The sequence below is a fragment of the Girardinichthys multiradiatus genome, chromosome 12 (genome assembly GCF_021462225.1).
Source record: "Girardinichthys multiradiatus isolate DD_20200921_A chromosome 12, DD_fGirMul_XY1, whole genome shotgun sequence".
Lineage (NCBI taxonomy): Eukaryota > Metazoa > Chordata > Actinopteri > Cyprinodontiformes > Goodeidae > Girardinichthys > Girardinichthys multiradiatus.
The window spans coordinates 33,954,142-33,973,581 of record NC_061805.1 but is presented as its reverse complement, the minus strand read 5'-3'; the positions used below and the strand labels follow the sequence as shown (position 1 = coordinate 33,973,581).

Here is a 19,440-nt window from a genome sequence, read left to right as displayed (position 1 = left end):
GTTTGTGCTGCCATATCATGGCATTCCCTTGGCCCAATACTTGTGCTAGATGGGCGCATCACTGCCAAGGACTACCGAACCATTCTTGAGGACCATGTGCATCCAATGGTTCAAACATTGTATCTTGAAGGCGGTGCCGTGTATCAGGATGACAATGCACCAATACACACAGCAAGACTGGTGAAAGATTGGTTTGATGAACATGAAAGTGAAGTTGAACATCTCCCATGGCCTGCACAGTCACCAGATCTAAATATTATTGAACCACTTTGGGGTGTTTTGGAGGAGCAAGTCAGGAAACGTTTTCCTCCACCAGTATCACGTAGTGACCTGGCCACTATCCTGCAAGAAGAATGGCTTAAAATCCCTCTGACCACTGTGCAGGACTTGTATATGTCATTCCCAAGACGAATTGACGCTGTATTGGCCACAAAAGGAGGCCCTACACCATACTAATAAATTATTGTGGTCTAAAACCAGGTGTTTCAGTTTCATTGTCCAACCCCTGTATATATATGTATATGTGTATGCATGTATATATATACAGTACAGACCAAAGGTTTGGACACACCTCATTCAAAGAGTTTTCTTTATTTTCATGACTATGAATATTGTAGCTTCACACTGAAGGCATCAAAACTATGAATTAACACATGTGGAATTATATACTGAACAAGAAAGTGTGAAACAACTGAAAATATGTCTTATATTCTAGGTTCTTCAAAGTAGCCACCTTTAGCTTTGATTAATGCTCCGCCCACTCTTGGTATTCTGTTGATGAGCTTCAAGAGGTAGCCACCTGAAATGGTTTTCACTTCACAGGTGTGCCCTGTCAGGTTTGATAAGTGGGATTTCAAGCCTTATAAATAGGGTTGGGACCATCAGTTGTGTTGTGCAGGAGGTGGATACAGTACACAGCTGATAGTCCTACTGAATAGACTGTTAGAATTTTTATTATGGCAAGAAAAAAGGGAACGCTAAGGGAACAAGGGCGAGAGGAGAACCCACTGGGAGGGAGAAGGAAACCAGAACAGTCAGGAAAACAAAAAATAACCAAACATGAATACAAACCAAAAACGAGAAACCTCTAGCTAAAGTAAACAAAAACACAAAAGAAAGTCCAAAATGTCACCTCCTGACAGATAGTACTACTGAATAGACTGTTAGAATTTGTATTATGGCAAGAAAGAAATCAGCTAAGTAAAGAAAAACGAGTGGCCATCATTACTTTAAGAAATGAAGGTCAGTCAGTCCGAACAATTGGGAAAACTTTGAAAGTGTCCCCAAGTGCAGTCGCAAAAACTATCAAGCGCTACAAAGAAACTGGTTCACATGAGGACCGCCCCAGGAAAGGAAGACCAAGAGTCACCTCTGCTGCGGACGATAAGTTCATCCGAGTCACCATCCTCAGAAATCGCAGGTTAACAGCAGCTCAGCTTAGAGAACAGGTCAATGCCACACAGAGTTCTAGCAGCAGACACATCTCTAGAACAACTGTTAAGAGGAGACTGTGTGAATCAGGCCTTCACGGTAAAATAGCTGCTAGGAAACCACTGCTGAGGACAGGCAACAAGCAGAAGAGACTTGTTTGGGCTAAAGAACACAAGGAATGGACATTAGACCAGTGGAAATCTGTGCTTTGGTCAGATGAGTCCAAGTTTGAGACCTTTGGTTCCAACCACCGTGTCTTTGTACGGCGCAGAAGAGGTGAACGGATGGACTCTAAATGCCTGGTTCCCACCGTGAAGCATGGAGGAGGAGGTGTGATGGTGTGGGGGTGCTTTGCTGGTGACACTGTTGAGGATTTATTCAAAATTGAAGGCATACTGAACCAGCATGGCTACTACAGCATCTTGCAGCAGCATGCTATTCCATCCGGTTTGCGTTTAGTTGGACCATCATTTATTTTTCAACAGGACAATGACCCCAAACACACCTCCAGGCTGTGTAAGGGCTATTTGACCTAGAAGGAGAGTGATGGGGTGCTGCACCAGATGACCTGGCCTCCACAATCACCGGACCTCAACTCAATCGAGATGGTTTGGGGTGAGCTGGATCGCAGAGTGAAGGCAAAAGGGCCAACAAGTGCTAAGCATCTCTGGGAACTCCTTCAAGACTGTTGGAAAACCATTTCAGGTGACTACCTCTTGAAGCTCACATCAACAGAATGCCAAGAATGTGCGGAGCAGTAATCAAAGCAAAAGGTGGCTACTTTGAAGAACCTAGAATGTAAGACATATTTTCAGTTGTTTCACACTTTTTTGTTCAGTATATAATTCCACATGTGTTAATTCATAGTTTTGATGCCTTCAGTGTGAAGCTACAATATTCATAGTCATGAAAATAAAGAAAACTCTTTGAATGAGAAGGTGTGTCCAAACTATTGGTCTGTATTGTATATATATATATATATATATATATATATATATATTTATATATATCAGTGTCAAACAACAGGAGTTGTCCGGGAATTATTAGAAAAATAGGATTTTTTATTTTAACCCAAAAAAGTTTTAATTACAAAAATGAAATTTGAGCTCATAATAGATGTCAAATAAGCAAAAATAATCTCAAGCAAAAATGTGAACAAACCAACTGACTGCACAAACAAACATAATTGATCTGTTAAGACATGACACACAAGGGTATATGTATTGGTTAATCAGACCATTACGACCCAATAAGGGTAACTAAAGAATACAAACATTAACTACAAGACAACTGCACAGTACGGTTAAGTTTGTTGTTAAATTGTACACTAAAGAAGGAAATGAAAACCACTGAACTTTCAATGCAAATATTTACTTAAATACAAAAGAGCTACTTTAACTAAAGAAAATACAAATTCCCCCTCTCCAGCAGGAGTTGGTGGTACAGGTATTTAGGTGCTCTGAGCCCTGGTCATCACCTTCTGTCTGGTGAAACTCCCAGGGATCATGAAAGGTAAGAAACCACTAAGAGAAACAAGAATTAGCAATAATTACAAATCAAAGATGAGAAATGAGTTGATAAAAAAACATGTGAACCAAATGTGCGTGCTTTCAAATAGAACGCATGCATTTAACCACCTTAATGAAACTTTGTTCCAAACTAAAGTGAATCATTGTGTTTGGATGAATAAACATTGAGGGAACACGAGTTACTCAACTTTACTGGAGTGTGGCTATGGATTTGGCCATCACACTTCCAATTGACAACATTTTCAGACAGCATGGGGTCATTTTTTACTGTCATACTAATGATACTAAGCTACGTTTGTCTATAAATCCTGATGAATAAAATCAGTTAGGTAATTTCTAAAAGTAGAATGGGAGATATTTTAGCTATCAGGTTGGTTCCTGTGGAACCAAATCCCAGTTTTAGTCCGTGAGGCAGACACCCTGTCAACGGTGCTAGTAAGTGACACAATGCAGTCTGTTGGGTTTCCTTATAGGAAACTTATAGAAAACAATTTGAATAATAAACTGAACTTGACTGCATTGTTTGAAAACTATAGGATCAATTGGAATGTATGTAATTGACTTGGAATCTGTCTGTACTAAGTTGACTTTTTGTAACCTGCCATTTGTTGTGAATTGGCGCTGTATAAATAAACTGACGTGAATTAAAGACAGACTTTTTCTGCTGTGAAAATAAAAAATTGGATTTTTCAACAATAAAACTATGATAATTCCAAACATTTTAACTGCCCTGTTATTTTTTCTTTCTGTTTGGAAACAAAAACCTCAGCAACAACATAAAACATCAGTAGTTTTTAGGTTTAACTTTATTGCATTTAGGTTAGGTATTCAAGGGTAAATACTTATGTGAGTCCTTCTGAAAAAGCCCTCTCTACATAGCAATTCAATTCAGTTTATCTATATAGCGCCAATTCACAACACATGTCATCTCAAGGCACTTCACAAAAGTCAGGTACATACATTCCAATTAATCGTAACCATTGAACAGTGCAGTCAGATTCAGTTATTTATTCAAATTGGATAAAAAGTTTTTCTGTCTAAGGAAACCCAGCAGATTGCATCCAGTCAGTGACTTGCAGCATTCCCTCCTCCTGGATGAGCATGTAGAGACAGTGGACAGTCGCTGGCGTTGACTTTGCAGCAATCCCTCATACTGAGCATGCATGTAGCGACAGTGGAGAGGAAAAACTCCCTTTTAACAGGAAGAAACCTCCAGCAGAACCAGAACCAAGCTCAGTGTGAGCGGCCATCTGCCACGACCGACTGGGGGTTTGAGAGAACAGAGCAGAGACACAAAGAGAACAAAGAAGCACTGATCCAGGAGTCCTTTCTATGGGAAGGAAAAGTAAATGTTAATGGATGTAGCTCCTTTAGTCGTTTCACCTAGAAAGAAAGAACAGATAAACTCTGAGCCAGTTTTAAAGGTTAGAGTCTGAAAGAGAGCACATAGAGTTAGTCACAGAAAAGGTTGTCTAATATGAGGACATCTTTGTGAAGTACTGATAAGGATCTGTATTATTAAAGATGAGCAACTTGGATGTTACTGGACAAAAAATGGACTTAGAATCAACTTCTAAATCTACGGCCAGTTTTAAGTCTGCTTCTTTCAAAAAGACCTTGGTGTTTATGTAGGCCAATGCTCCATTGCATGAAGGAAAGTACTATGGTGATAGTAATGCTCGCCAGTAATGACCTGTCAAAATAAGTTGAGATCTTTCCACCTCACTCCTTTTTTATTACAAAATATATCAAATTTATTGTATTTACTTCTTTATCGCTCAGTTTGTGAGTAATACATCCGTCCAGAAGGTGGCGGTATTGAGCCAACCCGTTTCTTTCTAGCCTCCGTTAAACCCGGAAGCAAACTGCGTCCGTTAGATTTAACTTTGTTTTATCTCCTGAGCTAAATATATGTCTCTGCAGCAACAATGTCTTCAGCTCAGTCTCTGAGAGAGTTTATCAGGGAGCGACTGACCGCAGCTGCTGAAGAAATCTTCACAGAGGTTGATAAAACCATCGTCCATTATGAGGAAGAGCTGGATCGTCAGCGCAGACTGCTGGAAATCTGCTGGAAACCCCAAATAAAGCTACAGAGAATAGGTATTAACCCTGAGCGGTGCTGATGTTGTTTTAATGAACATAGAGCTGCAGGGAAGTCAGCAGAGGTGATTCACGGTTATAATGGCTGGAACTTAGTGACAAAACTGCGGTGAAATCAATCTTCTGAACTTTCTTACATTATAAATGCTTCTGATGATTAAACAAAATATTTATGTAATTGATCTAAATTATAACCCATTTTTCAGAAACATCTGTGAATGACTTTAACGAGATAAAATGAGTTAGAGTCAGAGTTCTGGGAACCTTTTCCTGTCATTAACAGTTTATTTCAAGCAAGCAGAAAGCTGTCGTACAACAGAAGCGAGAGTAACATTTTAACACCATGGTGTAGGACTTCTTGTTGTTGGATATGCTCAGTGTCACATGTAATTTAATTCAATTGTTTATTACACTCTGATCACAATTTGGACCATTTGACTGTTATAAAATCTGAGCGATAAGATCATTAACTCAAGGTGATCTGCTGCTAATCTGTACTGTTTATAAAGATTATAGAATATTACTTTAAATCAGCAGTTAATAAAGTGGGTACAAATTTACATATTTGGGCCAAAATGGACAACAGACCGCATTTGGTGCCTAATAAACATGGATACGAAACAGCCAAAACTGCAAAGGTACAAAATGGTTAAATGAGGAGAAATTGAAGTTTCTTAAATACTGAGCTCATTGACTTTGGATAGAGATGAGCTGATGGAGTACTTATAAGGAGAGGGAGCAACTCTTAACCAGACTTAGATAAATAACCCTACATGCTGACATCCCAGCCATGTTTTAAAGCTGGAGATGTTGAACCGTCGGTCCAGTCTTCTCTGCAGCTAAGTAGATTTGTGGTTCTCTATCCTGTTCCTCTCTGCTCCAGCACATCTGATTCAAATGATTGCATTACCTTCTCAGCGTGACATCAAGGTCTGCAGAAACCTGCTAATCACCCATTAATTTGGTCATGTTTGTGGCGTTAGAAAATACCTACAGTCGGGGACACATTACAAGACTTTCACAGATTTGAAAAGACTGGGTGTTCACACCAATACATGTTTTGCTCCTGAAAGACAGGTAATAACACACTTAACTGCATCAACTGAAGCAAATGTATCGCATCAAACTGTTGTGGAAGCTCATGCGAGGGCGACAGTTTGAAGGAACAAACATACCAGGAGGTGGCGGTAACAGAAGATATTCTCAGAATTCAGACAGACTATATTTCTGTGCCACCATAAAATAGGTGAGATGCAATTTAAAATATGCTCCATTTAACCCACAAGTGGAAAGTCTTGACTGTATTTTTTGTTATGCTCATGTTTAGAGATTGAAGCATTTATTTGAGGCTGTGGGTTTTGGAATAACTGTCAATGTTGGCTTTAATCTAAAAATGTTATTTCTATCTTAAAGAAAAGAATATATGGGCTGGATTATGTAAATAAACATTAAGAACATATGATAAATAGGTTTATCTATGAGGAAAATATTTTATTCAGAAAATTCAATTTGTAAATTTAGTCCCATTTATGTGCAATAGGTGAATTGTTTGGCTTATTTCAATGAGGTGCTTCATTGTTCACTGGATTTTAGTCTGGAATATATCAGAGTATCTCTCCTGTTGTTTTTTTAATCACTTTATGTTTGTTATTAGTTAGTTGATCGTTTATATTATGCCTAGTGCTGTTTTAGGTTTATGTACACAATGTTGTATAGTTACAAATAGTTTTTTTTTTTTCTTTTTAAAAAAAGGTCAGCTCACAGCTGTGTTTGTGTCCTAGCCTCTCTTTTTCATTGGCTGTCGGCAAACATGTTTTCAGCTGGGTCAGTAATCAGTTCACACTACCCAAGCGTCCAGATCCGTCTTAAAAAATCCAAACATTTGTTTGTCTGGCTGCGACTGAGGTTGGGTCGGTTCCCCTCACACACTTGCAGACTCCAGTCTTCCCCCACTTCTCACACTAATAGGTTTTTGTTCAAGTCGTCCTGCTGACTGACTACAAGTTGTGCAAACTGACACAGACTTTCCCCAACTGGGAATTGGGGTGGTAAAATTGGGCAGAAACATAACATGTAATGCAACCCCAGCTTGAAACATGCAGCACAGTGTGTCTTTGGTACCAGGATTGAGAACCACTGAATTAGAGGACTCTTGTCGTTAAATTACCACCAGTGATGACATAATTAGAATATATCTGTGAGCTCATAAGCAAATCAGTACAACAATAAAGTAATTTGGGAAAATAGGCAAATGTATATAAAAAAATTTAAAATGTGGAAATGTTGAATAATATGACAAAACATCAAAATTTAATAAGATTAAGCCTCTGGTAAAGTCCAAGAACCATGCTTAAAAATAATATTTAGGCTCTTTCTTAATTGTTCCTTTATCCATCCAGCCATTTTCTGTATCTGCAAATCCTTTCAGGATTGAGGGGACTGGTGCCTATCTCCAGTAGTCATTGGGCAAGAGACGAGGTAGCCACACCTTGGACAGGTCGCCAGTCCATCACAGGGTTCAACAGACATAACACAAACAACAATGCATGCATGCATTCACACCTGAGGACAAGTTTAGTCCTAACATGCATAGTACCTAAAAAAGCCAGAGTACCTAAAAAGAACAATCAAACTCCATGCGGCAACAGTCCAGGCTAGGATTCGAACCCACAACCTTCTTGCTTCATGGTGGTTCAGTGCACTGAACCACCATGCAGCCCCCTTAAATCACAGCAGTAAGATCAATTTCCTTGTCTGAAGTCAGTTATAATAAAAAGAAGCCAAAAACTCGGCCAGTCATGCGAAGTTTCAGCAGTCATTGACCTCAAACTCCTTATCAGCCCATATCACCGTGGCAACTCAAGAAGAAAGTAGGAAAAGGAAAGTCTGCAGCCCGAACATGAGCTTGATTAGACCCAAGTTTATATAAAAAGCTCAAATGGTTTAGTCTCAACTTAAATACAATTTAACACAACTTGGACAAAAAAGGTATAAGTGTTCCAGACTAAAGCAAACAAGAGTTTTATTCTGATGGTGTACGCATTATATCCATTTATGTTTCACTCTGACAACAGGTCATTTGCTTCTCACCTGCCTGCATTGTTCACTAGAAACCAGTGGTTGGTTATGTAGGTAACTAAATTAAGGGCATTTCTAAAATTCTACCTAGACTAATCGACTTTACCAGGTTGGTGCAGGGCAAACAGCAGCCTGCAAATGTTTCAGGTAAACGGGTAATGCGTTTAACGGTGGTATCCTCAATACAGTTATTTTTTTACTCCCAAGTGTTGCTCTAAAGTTGAGCTATTTTCAAGTTAGTAAACAAATTACAGATATTTCTTTTCTTAACTCTGTGTCTGTTTTAGACCGATCTTGCCAACAATATCACCCAAAAACAGTCGCCATTGAAAGCATCAGTTTTTCAAACGTAGGAGCAGGCTTTATAACAGAGATTTTAGTAATCGTGACCATTTTCCAGTGTTTCTAACAGCAGATGTTGCTAGAGAATGATGTCAGATTTGTGTATATAAAATGGGTCAGTCAGAAAAAGCTTCTCATTTTTGATTTGTGATAATAGACCTGTGTATGGTTACTTGGAAATTTGAGGGTTCAATACTTTCCAAAACATTTTGAGTTGGATAAAAACATGAAAGCGAAGTGTACTTCATCATAATCATGTTAATCGTTTTTCTGTTTGCTTGTCCAGACTTCCCTCAGCATTTTGTTTGGGAGCAGCAGTTCGGCAGCCAGGAAAGGAATTCCAGTTTTGACCATAGGGAACTCGAACCTCAACATATGAAAGAGGAACAGGATGAACCAGAACTTCCTCAGATAAAGGAGGAACTAGAAGAAATAGAACCTCCACAGATAAAGGATGAACAGGAGGAATTTCGTATCAGTGTGGACCAAGAGCAGCTTGTACTACAGCAGGATACTGATACCTGTATGGTAAATTCCACTCATGAGGAAAGAGACCACAGGGAACCAGAACCAAACTGTGACAGACAGCTTGTCCAGATCTCTTCTGAACCTGAGAACCATAAACAGGAAAGCAGCAATCATGAAGACTCAGGATCAAGTAGAGATGAAGAACTGAAGCAAAAAAGGAGGCATCAGAAGATCAGAGGTCACATTGACAACATAGGCAATCCAAAAGTAAAAAGACAGAAGAAAACACAAATGAATAAGAATATGTGTTCTTGTAAAGTTTGTGGTAAACTCTTTGCTCGGAGTAATTTGACTAAACACGTGAGAACCCACACAGGTGAGAAGCCATTTTCCTGTATGACCTGTGGAAAAAAATTTGGCCAACGATATCATTTGACTGTTCATATCAGGACTCACACTGGTGAGAGGCCTTTCTCATGTGTGACTTGTGGAAAAAGTTTTACCATGAGAATTGCATTGACCCGTCACGTGAGAACTCACACTGGTGAAAAGCCTTTCTCATGTGTGACTTGTGGAAAAAGCTTTGGTCAAAGAACTCATTTGACTGTTCACATGAGAACTCACACTGGTGAAAAGCCTTTCTCATGTTTGACTTGTGGAAAAAGTTTTACCCTGCAAATTTCACTGACCCGGCACATGAGAAGTCACACAGGAGAGAAGCCTTTGTCGTGTATGACCTGTGGAAGAAGTTTCAGCGACAGAGGAAATTTATCTCGACACATGAGAACCCACGCACGTTAGAAGTTGTGTCTCTATAAAATTGGTGGGACTTGTTTCTCTCAAAGTGGCCAAATGACTGATCACATAAGAACTCCCCAAGGCGAGCAGGTGTAATCTTGTAAATTGTGTTTAATTCTCAAACAATGGGGTACGGTAGAATAGCCAGAAGAAATGTTGGACTCAGCTCTTTATTACTGAACTGTTATCTTAAAAGGAAAGATTAGTCTGCAAGGTATAAATTGGATACAACTACTTCTGTTATTCATAAATTAGGAAACTAAATATAGGTACAGCTAAAAAAGTTTTTATATCATGAAAATTTTTGGAAATTACAAAGATTCATCACACATGTAATTAAATAAAATAAACATTGTTATAAAACAAAGTGCTTTCAATAGTATTTTAACAACGTGTAAACAGTAACCCTGAATCCCAGCATTAGTTCAGGTTTTTTGCCAGGAAAACTAGCATATTCCCTTTGGTTGGTTTCAAACAAGTACGCTGGCATGTAACTACGTTACGCTAAGCACTAAAAAGTCTTTCTATGGGTGAGCTACTTGCGGGTATGAAGAGGTATTTTCTGGCGAGTTTGTTCAAGTGTGGAAAGTTGAGTTGATGGAGCTGCCACCACGAGAGAGGGTTCTCCTCAGCGTCTATGGTGGGAGACACCAGGTAGGTGTTGGGCTCGGCCTCTACAGACTGTGATGCCGGAGAGGTTTTGAAGAAACTGGCTAAAGATTTTTCTGGCCTTCTTTTGAGTGGCTCCTGGGGTTCCATGCTGTTATCTTGCCTCCTAGGATTTTGCACCTAGAAGATGGGGTAAAAATTTGTAATTAAAAGTTATTTGTGTTTGTTTTAAACAGTTACCTTTGGCAGAAGTGCTTTAATTTCGGACTTCACTCTGACTTTGATGTCACGTACCTTGTCACTACTGACGTAGCCAACTTTAAATCTGGGGTCCACAAGGCAGGTCATGTCCAGGAGTTCTTGAGTCATTGGGTCGTTTTGTGTTCATGTACTCTAGGATATTTTTCTTTATGGACTTTTTTAAGTCACTGTCTTCGTCCTTTGAAGCAAGAAGGGAAGCATTCATCAAGTGAAGTACCAGTTTCACATATGAAACCGTCACAATTTTTTCAGCAGAAAGGGCATCTGTGAACTTCTGCAGAGACTGAAGTGTTTGGTTAATTGACTCCAGGACATCTAGGTCTTGCCAAGTGGGGACTAAATGCCTTGACCTTCAGTCTGTTGATAAAACATCACATATGGCCTTCTGCTGCTCAAGAACTCTTTGAATCATACTTTGTCTGGATCCCCATCTAGTCTGACATTCTGTGATGAGTGCATGCTGGGCCTTTTTTAGTGCAGTTTTCTCCTTCTAGCTGTGTGGAAAATGCCCCACTAAATTCTTGCAAAGTCCCACAGCTCGCGAAATGTGCTCGTCACAGTGACGGTCGAATACATTTAAACTAATTCAATTCAATTTAAAAATACTTCATTTATACCAAAGGGAAATTAAATGTTTTTCACCGAGTTGTTGTGCATGTTAATAGCTGTAGGCAATATAATATACTTTCCCTTTGGGATTAATAAAGTATTTTTGAATTTAATTAAATATAATGTGATGTAATATATTCTAATATACAAATCTTATGTTAAAATTAGGCATCTTTAATTTAAAAAAATGCAGTATAAAAAATACTCACTGATAGCCAGATGCAGGCGGTGACCAAAGCACTGTAGTCTGACCCACTTCTGTAGCTTTTACTATGTTGGTGCCGTTGTCTGCTGTAATAACCACTTGTTTATCTTCTTCCAAGCCCCATTTTGCCAAAACGTCCCTTAGAACGCTGGCTATATTTTTCCGTGTGGGATTTGGGGAAGCATGCAACTTCTAGACACAGTGTTGTTAATTTGAGGTCTTAGTTGAGAAAACAGTAAAGCTCATATAGGGTTCAGTTGTGCGACTGGACCAGAGGGTATGTGGTGCTATTGTAAAAATCCACTTGACTCAGTTCATTCTGTACTGTTGCTACGCATGCCTCATACATCTATGGAATGATAACTTGGGAAAAGTAAGTTTGCGATAGCACTTTAACGCATGTTTTCCCATGGTACTAAGTGGTATCGTGCATTTGGCCACATAACGTGCAACAGCTGCGGTATTAGGTTTGTGGCGCGTTTAAGTTTCTTCGTAAGGAGTTACACTCGCAAAACTGTCATTAATAGTTGCCTGTGGATTTGCCTTTTTACAACTTGCCTTCACCTTGGCAGTTTTGAGAGTATTAGACTTGAATACTTCATATAGCGTCTTGTGGTTGTGCTCCATGTGACTGTGTAGATTAGTCATGTTTCCTCTCGACGTAGCCACTATTTTTTGACATGACTTGCACAGTACCTGGGTCTGTGCTACGTCTTCTCTTCTAAAGCTAAAGTAGTCCCATATTTCAAACGTACTAATCTTTTATCGGCACAAGTTATACATTGTTTTCATCCACATTTGGATCCTCTTCTCCCGTGTCCGCCATTGCTTTCCCTCTATGCTGCAGCCAAGGTGCTTTGTAAGCCTATGGGTCCGCCCTAGCCAATATGAATATGTATGGGGGTGGAATACTGGGAGCATTTAGGAGCGCATCTGATTGGTCAACCACAGATAAACACGAAACATGTGCAAGAAAATTATGAATTTATCGCATGTATTTGCGATAAGACATATTGCACGTGCCATTATCGCGATGATATTTTTGTGATATATCGTCCAGCCCTAATGCCGATTGTCAATCTGAACGGCGTGCATGTAAACTTTTGTTAGCATATTCATAGAAAGTTGAATGGAAAGAAAAAGTGAGGTAGGACAAAGGCTAACCACAAGCAAAATCCATATAAGAATTTAGGGTGCATTACAAGGAGTGGACAGAGGCTGGAGCCGGTGCATCAAGAACAACTCTGCACCGATGAATCCTACACATGGACTCCAAGGGTCTTACCTGGGCTAAGGAGAAAAAGATCTGGGCTGTTGCTCAGTGGTCTGAAGTCCTCTTTTCAGATGAAAGTAAAGTTTGCATTTCATTCAGAAATCAAGGTCTCAGAGTCTGGAGGACCAGAATCCACGTTGCTTGAAGTCCAGTGTGAAGTTTCCACAGGCAGTGATGATTAGAAGCCATGTCATCTGCTGGTTTGGCCCACTTGGTTTTCTGAACTCCACAGCCAATGCAGCCATCTACCAGGACATGTTAGAGCACTTCATGCTTCAGTTTGCTGACAAGACTAATGGAGATGTTGATTTTATTTTATTTATTTTATTTTTTACCAAAAATGTTTTAAAAACATCAAACAAGTGTTTTGGAAATCTGTTCTTTTCAATTTAATGTTTTTTATTTGAGATATTTATTAATAGTCTGAATCTTGCCTATAAAATTAAAATTACAAACTGACCTGCATATGCTTTTACAGCCAAATACTGTCTGTTCCAGCTGTTTTCTATGTTTCATTGTCAAATTCAGAATGAAAATGGCAATGTTAAGATCATAATGGACAAGGTGCCTATATAGGGGTAGAATTTCTAAAAGAAAGAAAATTCTCTATTTGAATCCTTCTCAATAATCGATAGAAAAGGCTTCATTGTAATTGTCGTCATCAAATTTTTGTAAATGCTGGGAGGCTTTTTGCATGTATCTACGGGCTAAGTCTCTGAGGTTGGATGGCTTCCTTTCGTTTTAAATCTAAAGATGAAAAAGGTATAAATACCTTTGAGCATAGCTGTAGATATGCTGAAGGTGAATAGATTTAAGTAACGTGTCAAATATCTAAAGCAATTTCCAATGATAATGATCAGAGGAGGAACGTTCTTGCTACACACAAGGAGGATGAATTGGTACGATGTTTCACTCAAGTTATGAGAGAGCTGGAGTTATGTATGAGATGTTAAATTCTCTTGCAAACGTGCTTTCTAACTCACTTTGGGGATATGCGTACTTGCCTCTTGAGCTTTTTCTGAAGCTAACTACAGTGCCCATAGCAAGGTAAAGATGGAGACCATATGGTGAGGATGGGGACACCTGCTAGTGTAGGGCATGGCAATAACCTTTGCCATGCCATGCCATGCCATGCCAATAAACCAGCCATTGAAAGAGACATTGTGTGGATATAGGTCTGGGACTTGTGGAATATGTGTTAGCCCATAATACAGATAATAGGTCAGACTTCCTAAAGCAGAGGTGTCCAAAGTGTGGACTTCAGGCCATTTGAGGCCCTCAAAATGTGTCCTATGACCATTATTCAAAAATGGTACAGTATATAGCATCAACAGCCTGTGCTTGCAGGCTAAATTTATACGGTGCAAATTATGTGTAAACATAATTGAGATTTTTAAAAAGACATGTAGATTATTTAACAAATAACAGTGTGCTCAAATATTTCCTCTAATTTTACTACTTATTGTTCTGTGATTATCTTTATTTTCTTCTGTTTTCATTGAATTTTATTGTTATAAGGACTCTGCACTATGTATCACAAGGAAAAGAGCATCCACACATGATAACTATGCCTGTAATTAACCTCATGTGAAGTTCATTTGCAGTGGAAAAAATTCAATAACTTGTGATGTGAATGAGTATGTAAAAAAGTTAGTTTTCAGATTTTATAACTCTTATTATATTTTATTTTAAGTTTCTAAAAAATATTAGGCTTTTTGGGGTGCTTGCCACATCACAGCTGAGTTTTTGTCCAACTCATTTCGGTCTTTGTGTTGTTTTAAATGAACTCATTTAAAAATAAAAAAGCCATTTTCCTGTCTTGTTGATCCTTTACTTCTGGGTTTTTAACTGGACCAACAATTCTTAAACTGGCTTTGATTTATATGTCAAACAACATAATCAAGTTCCTATGCTTTTAATCTTGTGAAATTATGGTACCATTTATACTCTAGCCCACATTTCTATGTATTATAGAGTTTACCGGATTTTTGCTGATGCTACAGATGCTTAAACAAGTCTATTCATTTTGAAGAGGAAACTTTGTAGGATTATTGTTTAATTTGGTTTCCTTCTCTTCATTGGGTTTGATTCTTTTGGGTTTAAGAGGAGCACCAAGTTGCTCCTCTTCATCATCATCATGGGAGAAATTGGATGGATGTATCTGGAGACCAAACAGCAGATTAACTTTGTTGTAACATATAAAAGATACAGATGCATCTCAATAAATTAGAATATTGTGAAAAAGTTTTATTTCAGTAATTCTAGTCTAAAAGTCATTCAAATAGTATTATTATGATTACACACAGTTTGATATATAGCATTAAGAGAGGATTTTTTTTTACAGCTTTGAAAGTCATCTTTGCTAAAGTTTGTTCAAAGAATGCTGTTAGTATATATCAATGGAAAGTTGAGTGGAAAGAAAAAATCTGGTCAAATAAGATGCCCAACCCACAGAGATAGTGGGAGCTTTGAAAGGAATCTGTATTGTAATTTTCTGAGAAACTACATTTTGGATTTTTTTTTTTAAGTGTAAGCCAGAATTATATCATTTTCACATTGATTTTATTGATGTTTAACCTTTAAAAAGTGTTTTGGTAAAAAGAGATTGTATGAGCTGCAAATGTGTAACATATATTAATTAACGTTTTACAGCGGGGGAAAAATAAAAGACTTTAGCGGCCTCACACTACTAATTACTGTCAGTTAGCTCCCCAAATGCCTAATAGAAATATCTGTAATTCAGACAGCTCTTACCTCTGCTGGTTCTTCTGTTGATCTGCTTCTTTTTCGTGCACTAAACAGTTTTCGCTGGAATGATGAAAACATGACTTTAATAAATTTAGCTTAATGCAGTTCACCTTTGAACATGAATAAAACAAAGGAGATAGTTGTAGATTTTAAGAGAAACAATATTTCCATCATGGGAAAAGAAGTGGATGTGGTGGAGGAGTATTAATTCCTCGGTGTTCACCTGGACAATGGACTGGAGTGGAGATGCAACTCTGAAGGTGTCTACAAGAAGGGACACAAGTCTGTTGTGGAGAGTGTGACTTAAAAAAGATCAACAAGTTAATAAAGAAGGCTGGCTCTGTTCTGGGGACTCCTCTGGAACCCCTGGAGATCATTGTACAAAGAACGATTCTTCATAAAATGAAGAACATTATGGAGAACCCTGAGCATCCTCCTCATGCGATTGACATACAACAACAGAGTGTCTTCAGTCAGAGGCTTCTTTGGATCTGCTGTAGGACAGACCACTACAGGAGATCCTTCCTGCCCACAGCCATCAGCATCTACAACAGCTCTTTGAAGAAACCTGCATAATATGAGCTACAGCAACTTAAAATTCCCCTTTTTGGGAATGAAGTATTTTTGAACTGAATTAGAATTTAATTGAATCGTTGTCTTCCATGTGCAAAGGGATTATCAAACACGCTAGATATAGACATACTTCCCCGATTGGTTTTGAGCGGCGGTGGTTTATGGCAATTAGCGTATTCCTAACAACGTTCATGCCTACCTTAACAAGATAGGTTGCATGAGCACCGCTCCTGTAGTATCTGGATTGTAGTATCTATGGAAGGGAACAAATGCCATATCTGGGAAAATTGGTTTATACAGTGCTATATGATTTCCTATAACATAAAATATTTATCTGCTCAAATGTAAAACAGGATTACGGAGAGTCTATTTATGTAACATACAGTTGTTTCTATGTTTTATCCGATTGGAGCACCTTATTTTTCTGCTCAATTTTTCACTTTGTTCATACTCGTTCTGTCATCGTTAGATTATCTCGAGTGTTTAGCACTCTCTGACTTCACATTTCTGTGGTGACTATAGGTTCTAATTTAAAACGGGTTTGTTTTGCTATTTAATGCAGATACTTGTTATTGACAATGTTCCTAGGCCAGAAGGAAAATTAGTCCTTTAACCAAGTTCAAGATCCCCCCCGGGGACCCCTCTTCCAGAGGGACAAGCCAGAAAAACCTCCAAAAGGAGGCATCTAGGATAAATACTATCTTACTTTTACTGCCATCAAAGTGGTGCATTTTTAATATAATATAATTTTAACAATTATAGTTTTTATTTCAATATACTACAATCTAACTAAACTTTAAAAAACTAGGAAAATAAATTAAATTTTGAGGGAACAAACCAATGTAACATACAGCAAATCCCAAAGTCTACACACCCCTGTTAAAATTACAAATCTTTGTGATGTAAAAAAAACATTGATACTGGATGGTAAATCATTTTAAAATATTTACAATATTAATTTGACATTCGTTTGTTACAATTCAACAAGAAAACGTATTTCTCTTAGACTAAAAATGGAAAAAAGGAAAAGAATCTACAATAACCTGCTTTCCAAAGTGTGTAAATCCTTGAGTCACCCTGTGATTCAAAAACAGCATTCAATCTTTAAGACTTTAAGTCTTAAAGCAAACGTAAAGCCTTCCAAACAACAACAGTAACAAGACCAACAATAATAATAATAAAGCCTTTATTTAGAAAACATTGTCACATTTAGACATTTCTTCTTACTGTGAATCTTTATCCAGATTCCCTTTAGGCACAAGCGTGTTGGAAAGCTAGAAAGGATAGAAAAGATTCATTTTCAAGGTCTCAACTTTGTCTTACAGAAACTAGTCAGGCAATCGAAAACAACAGAACTTTTATTATTTTTGTATTTATTATTCCTTCATTTTATACAGATATTATCTTTTTAGAATGTTGTCAATGCAGAGGGAATTATTATTACATGGAGAAAACTATGGAAGGAATACAAACTAAACCTTTTTCACAACTTTCTCGTAGAAGACAAATCTTGCATTAGAGGGTTGTTGTTTTTCATTCATTAGGATATAGCTCATCTTACTCCTCCAACAATTACAGACATGTTAAATCTTTTAATCAGCTGCCACAGTTCATGTCTGTTATTGGTGTGACCTGAGGCGGTGAGCCAGCAGCAACCTGGTCAACTGAATATAACAGCCCAGTGACATCAGTCTCTATCGGCTTCAGATTGGTAGCTATTAAAAGACATTTATACAGTTCAAGGTTTTCATACCCCATTAACTTTTGTACATTTTGTCACAATATTGCCCCAAACATCAATGTATTTTATTGGGACTTTATGCGATAAGCCAAGAGAAGGTAGTGGATAGCAGTGAACTGAAAGGAAAATAAAAATGGATATCTGCATATGTAAAAAACACAAATCTGAAAAGTATGGCACACTTTGTCTTTGCAGAATAGTTCAAAATCAAACAGATTGGAGGAAGAGTGTCAAGGAACAAAACTTTTTCAGTTCAAGATGGATTTAGGTTTGGACTTTAACTAGGCCATTCTAACATATGAATTTGCTTTGATCAAAACCATTCTGTGGTTCAGAACAGGTATTTTCCAGGACTGCCCTTCATTTAAGCTCATCCATCTTTATATCAACTTCGAACAGCCTCCCTTTGCCGTCTTAAAACAAACGTAGCACCGTATCAAGGGGATGCACAGTGACTTGGTAAGGCAAGACATTGAATTCTGATCTCACCTTGCTGTGTACTCTATGGCTTGTTGCAAACTGCCAACAGGGATTCTCTTTCTTTCAACAATGGCTCTCTTCCAGACAGTTCTCCACAACTTTATCCCTGACCTTTCTGGTGTGTTCCTTGGTCTTTATGACCTTGTTTGCTCAGTAATGTTTTCCAACAAATCTCTGAGGCCTTTACAGAACAGCTGGATTTATGAAGAAATTAATCTCCACACGGGGCATGTCTATTCACTAATCAAGATACTTCTGAAGGAAATTTGTTGTACAAAGTGTTATTTAGGGACATCAGAGTAAAACCAGTTAAAAACAAACAGTATGAACATTACACTTTTCAAATATTTATTAGTAAAAAACATTTGAAAACCACGTACCATTCTCTTAAACTTCACAACTATGCTTTACTTTGTGTTGGTCCATCCCATCAAATCTAAATGAAAACATTGAAGTTAGTGGTGCCACCATCGCAAAAAATGAAAAGGGTTGTAAATGCTTTTAAAATGGAGTGTACGTTGGACATTTAAATACAAATGTATTTTTCTAATGATCTTTGAAAACAAGATTTAAGAGGAGCTACACAGATAGTACCTGGTGTGAGGTCCAAGGATGCTGACTTCCAGCACGTACGGTTGGCACACATCCTTGGGCACAGCAATCTGGAACAGACGGCATAGGCTCGTGGTCTTCTGTTCCACATAGTTCTTCTGGCCCTTCCCCTTCATCCAGGCACAATATTTGGGACTTAACAGTCTTTGTGAGGTAGCTTTTGGCCCAGGATACAGTGTAGGGTATAAGCTTAATAACAATAACAATATATTACTGTTATACAAAATATATTTTATATAAGAGATCAATTATTTCATCTGTTATCCAGTGTGTAGCAGACAGTGATATTAAGTGCTGATGAGTTTTATTTACACAATATGAAGTTTTACCTGTTCTTTCATGTCTGATTTATAACAGGCATCCGTGACCTTACACATGAGTTCATCCATTATCCCCCCCACTATTTCATCTCCTTCCTCTTGGATCAACATAGTGTTCCACTTGGAACAACTGACACCACAGATGAGAAGCTCTTCCTCCTCCTGTTTAGGCTGTTCCTCGTCGTGTTTAGGAGGCTCGGGAGGTGGGATCTCCTTGACAGCTGACTTGCCTTTTTGCTTATCCAGTTTAGTTTTCGGAGCAG

At 38.2% G+C, this 19,440-nt stretch overlaps 1 protein-coding gene and 1 long non-coding RNA gene across 5 annotated transcripts in view; one reads left to right on the top strand and one right to left on the bottom strand.

Moving 5' to 3' along the window:
• LOC124878238 (gastrula zinc finger protein XlCGF57.1-like) overlaps positions 1-10,113 on the top strand; it is a 32,319-nt gene extending 22,206 nt beyond the window's left edge. The window contains exons 1-2 of one of the 2 annotated variants that reach the window (XM_047382098.1): positions 4,459-5,060; positions 8,767-10,113. In XM_047382098.1, the coding sequence (XP_047238054.1) occupies positions 4,889-5,060; positions 8,767-9,749 (1,155 nt within the window). In that variant the 5' untranslated portion in view covers positions 4,459-4,888 and the 3' untranslated portion in view covers positions 9,750-10,113. Of the gene's footprint in view, positions 1-4,458; positions 5,061-8,766 lie in introns of those variants that run through there. The other variant, XM_047382099.1, reaches the window with a different exon arrangement.
• Positions 10,114-10,263: 150 nt separating this feature from the next.
• LOC124878253 lies at positions 10,264-18,683 on the bottom strand. Of its 3 annotated transcripts, XR_007040687.1 has the most exons (8): positions 18,626-18,683; positions 18,255-18,500; positions 17,252-17,298; positions 16,224-16,277; positions 15,458-15,511; positions 11,435-12,948; positions 10,650-10,794; positions 10,264-10,535 (listed from the first exon to the last, which is right to left on the bottom strand). It is a non-coding gene; the product is annotated as an uncharacterized LOC124878253 (long non-coding RNA). The 3 variants fall into 3 exon arrangements; XR_007040685.1 differs by having other exon boundaries at positions 10,650-12,948; XR_007040686.1 differs by lacking the exons at positions 15,458-15,511; positions 16,224-16,277; positions 17,252-17,298 and having other exon boundaries at positions 10,650-12,948.
• Between the last annotated feature and the right edge of the window lie 757 nt (positions 18,684-19,440).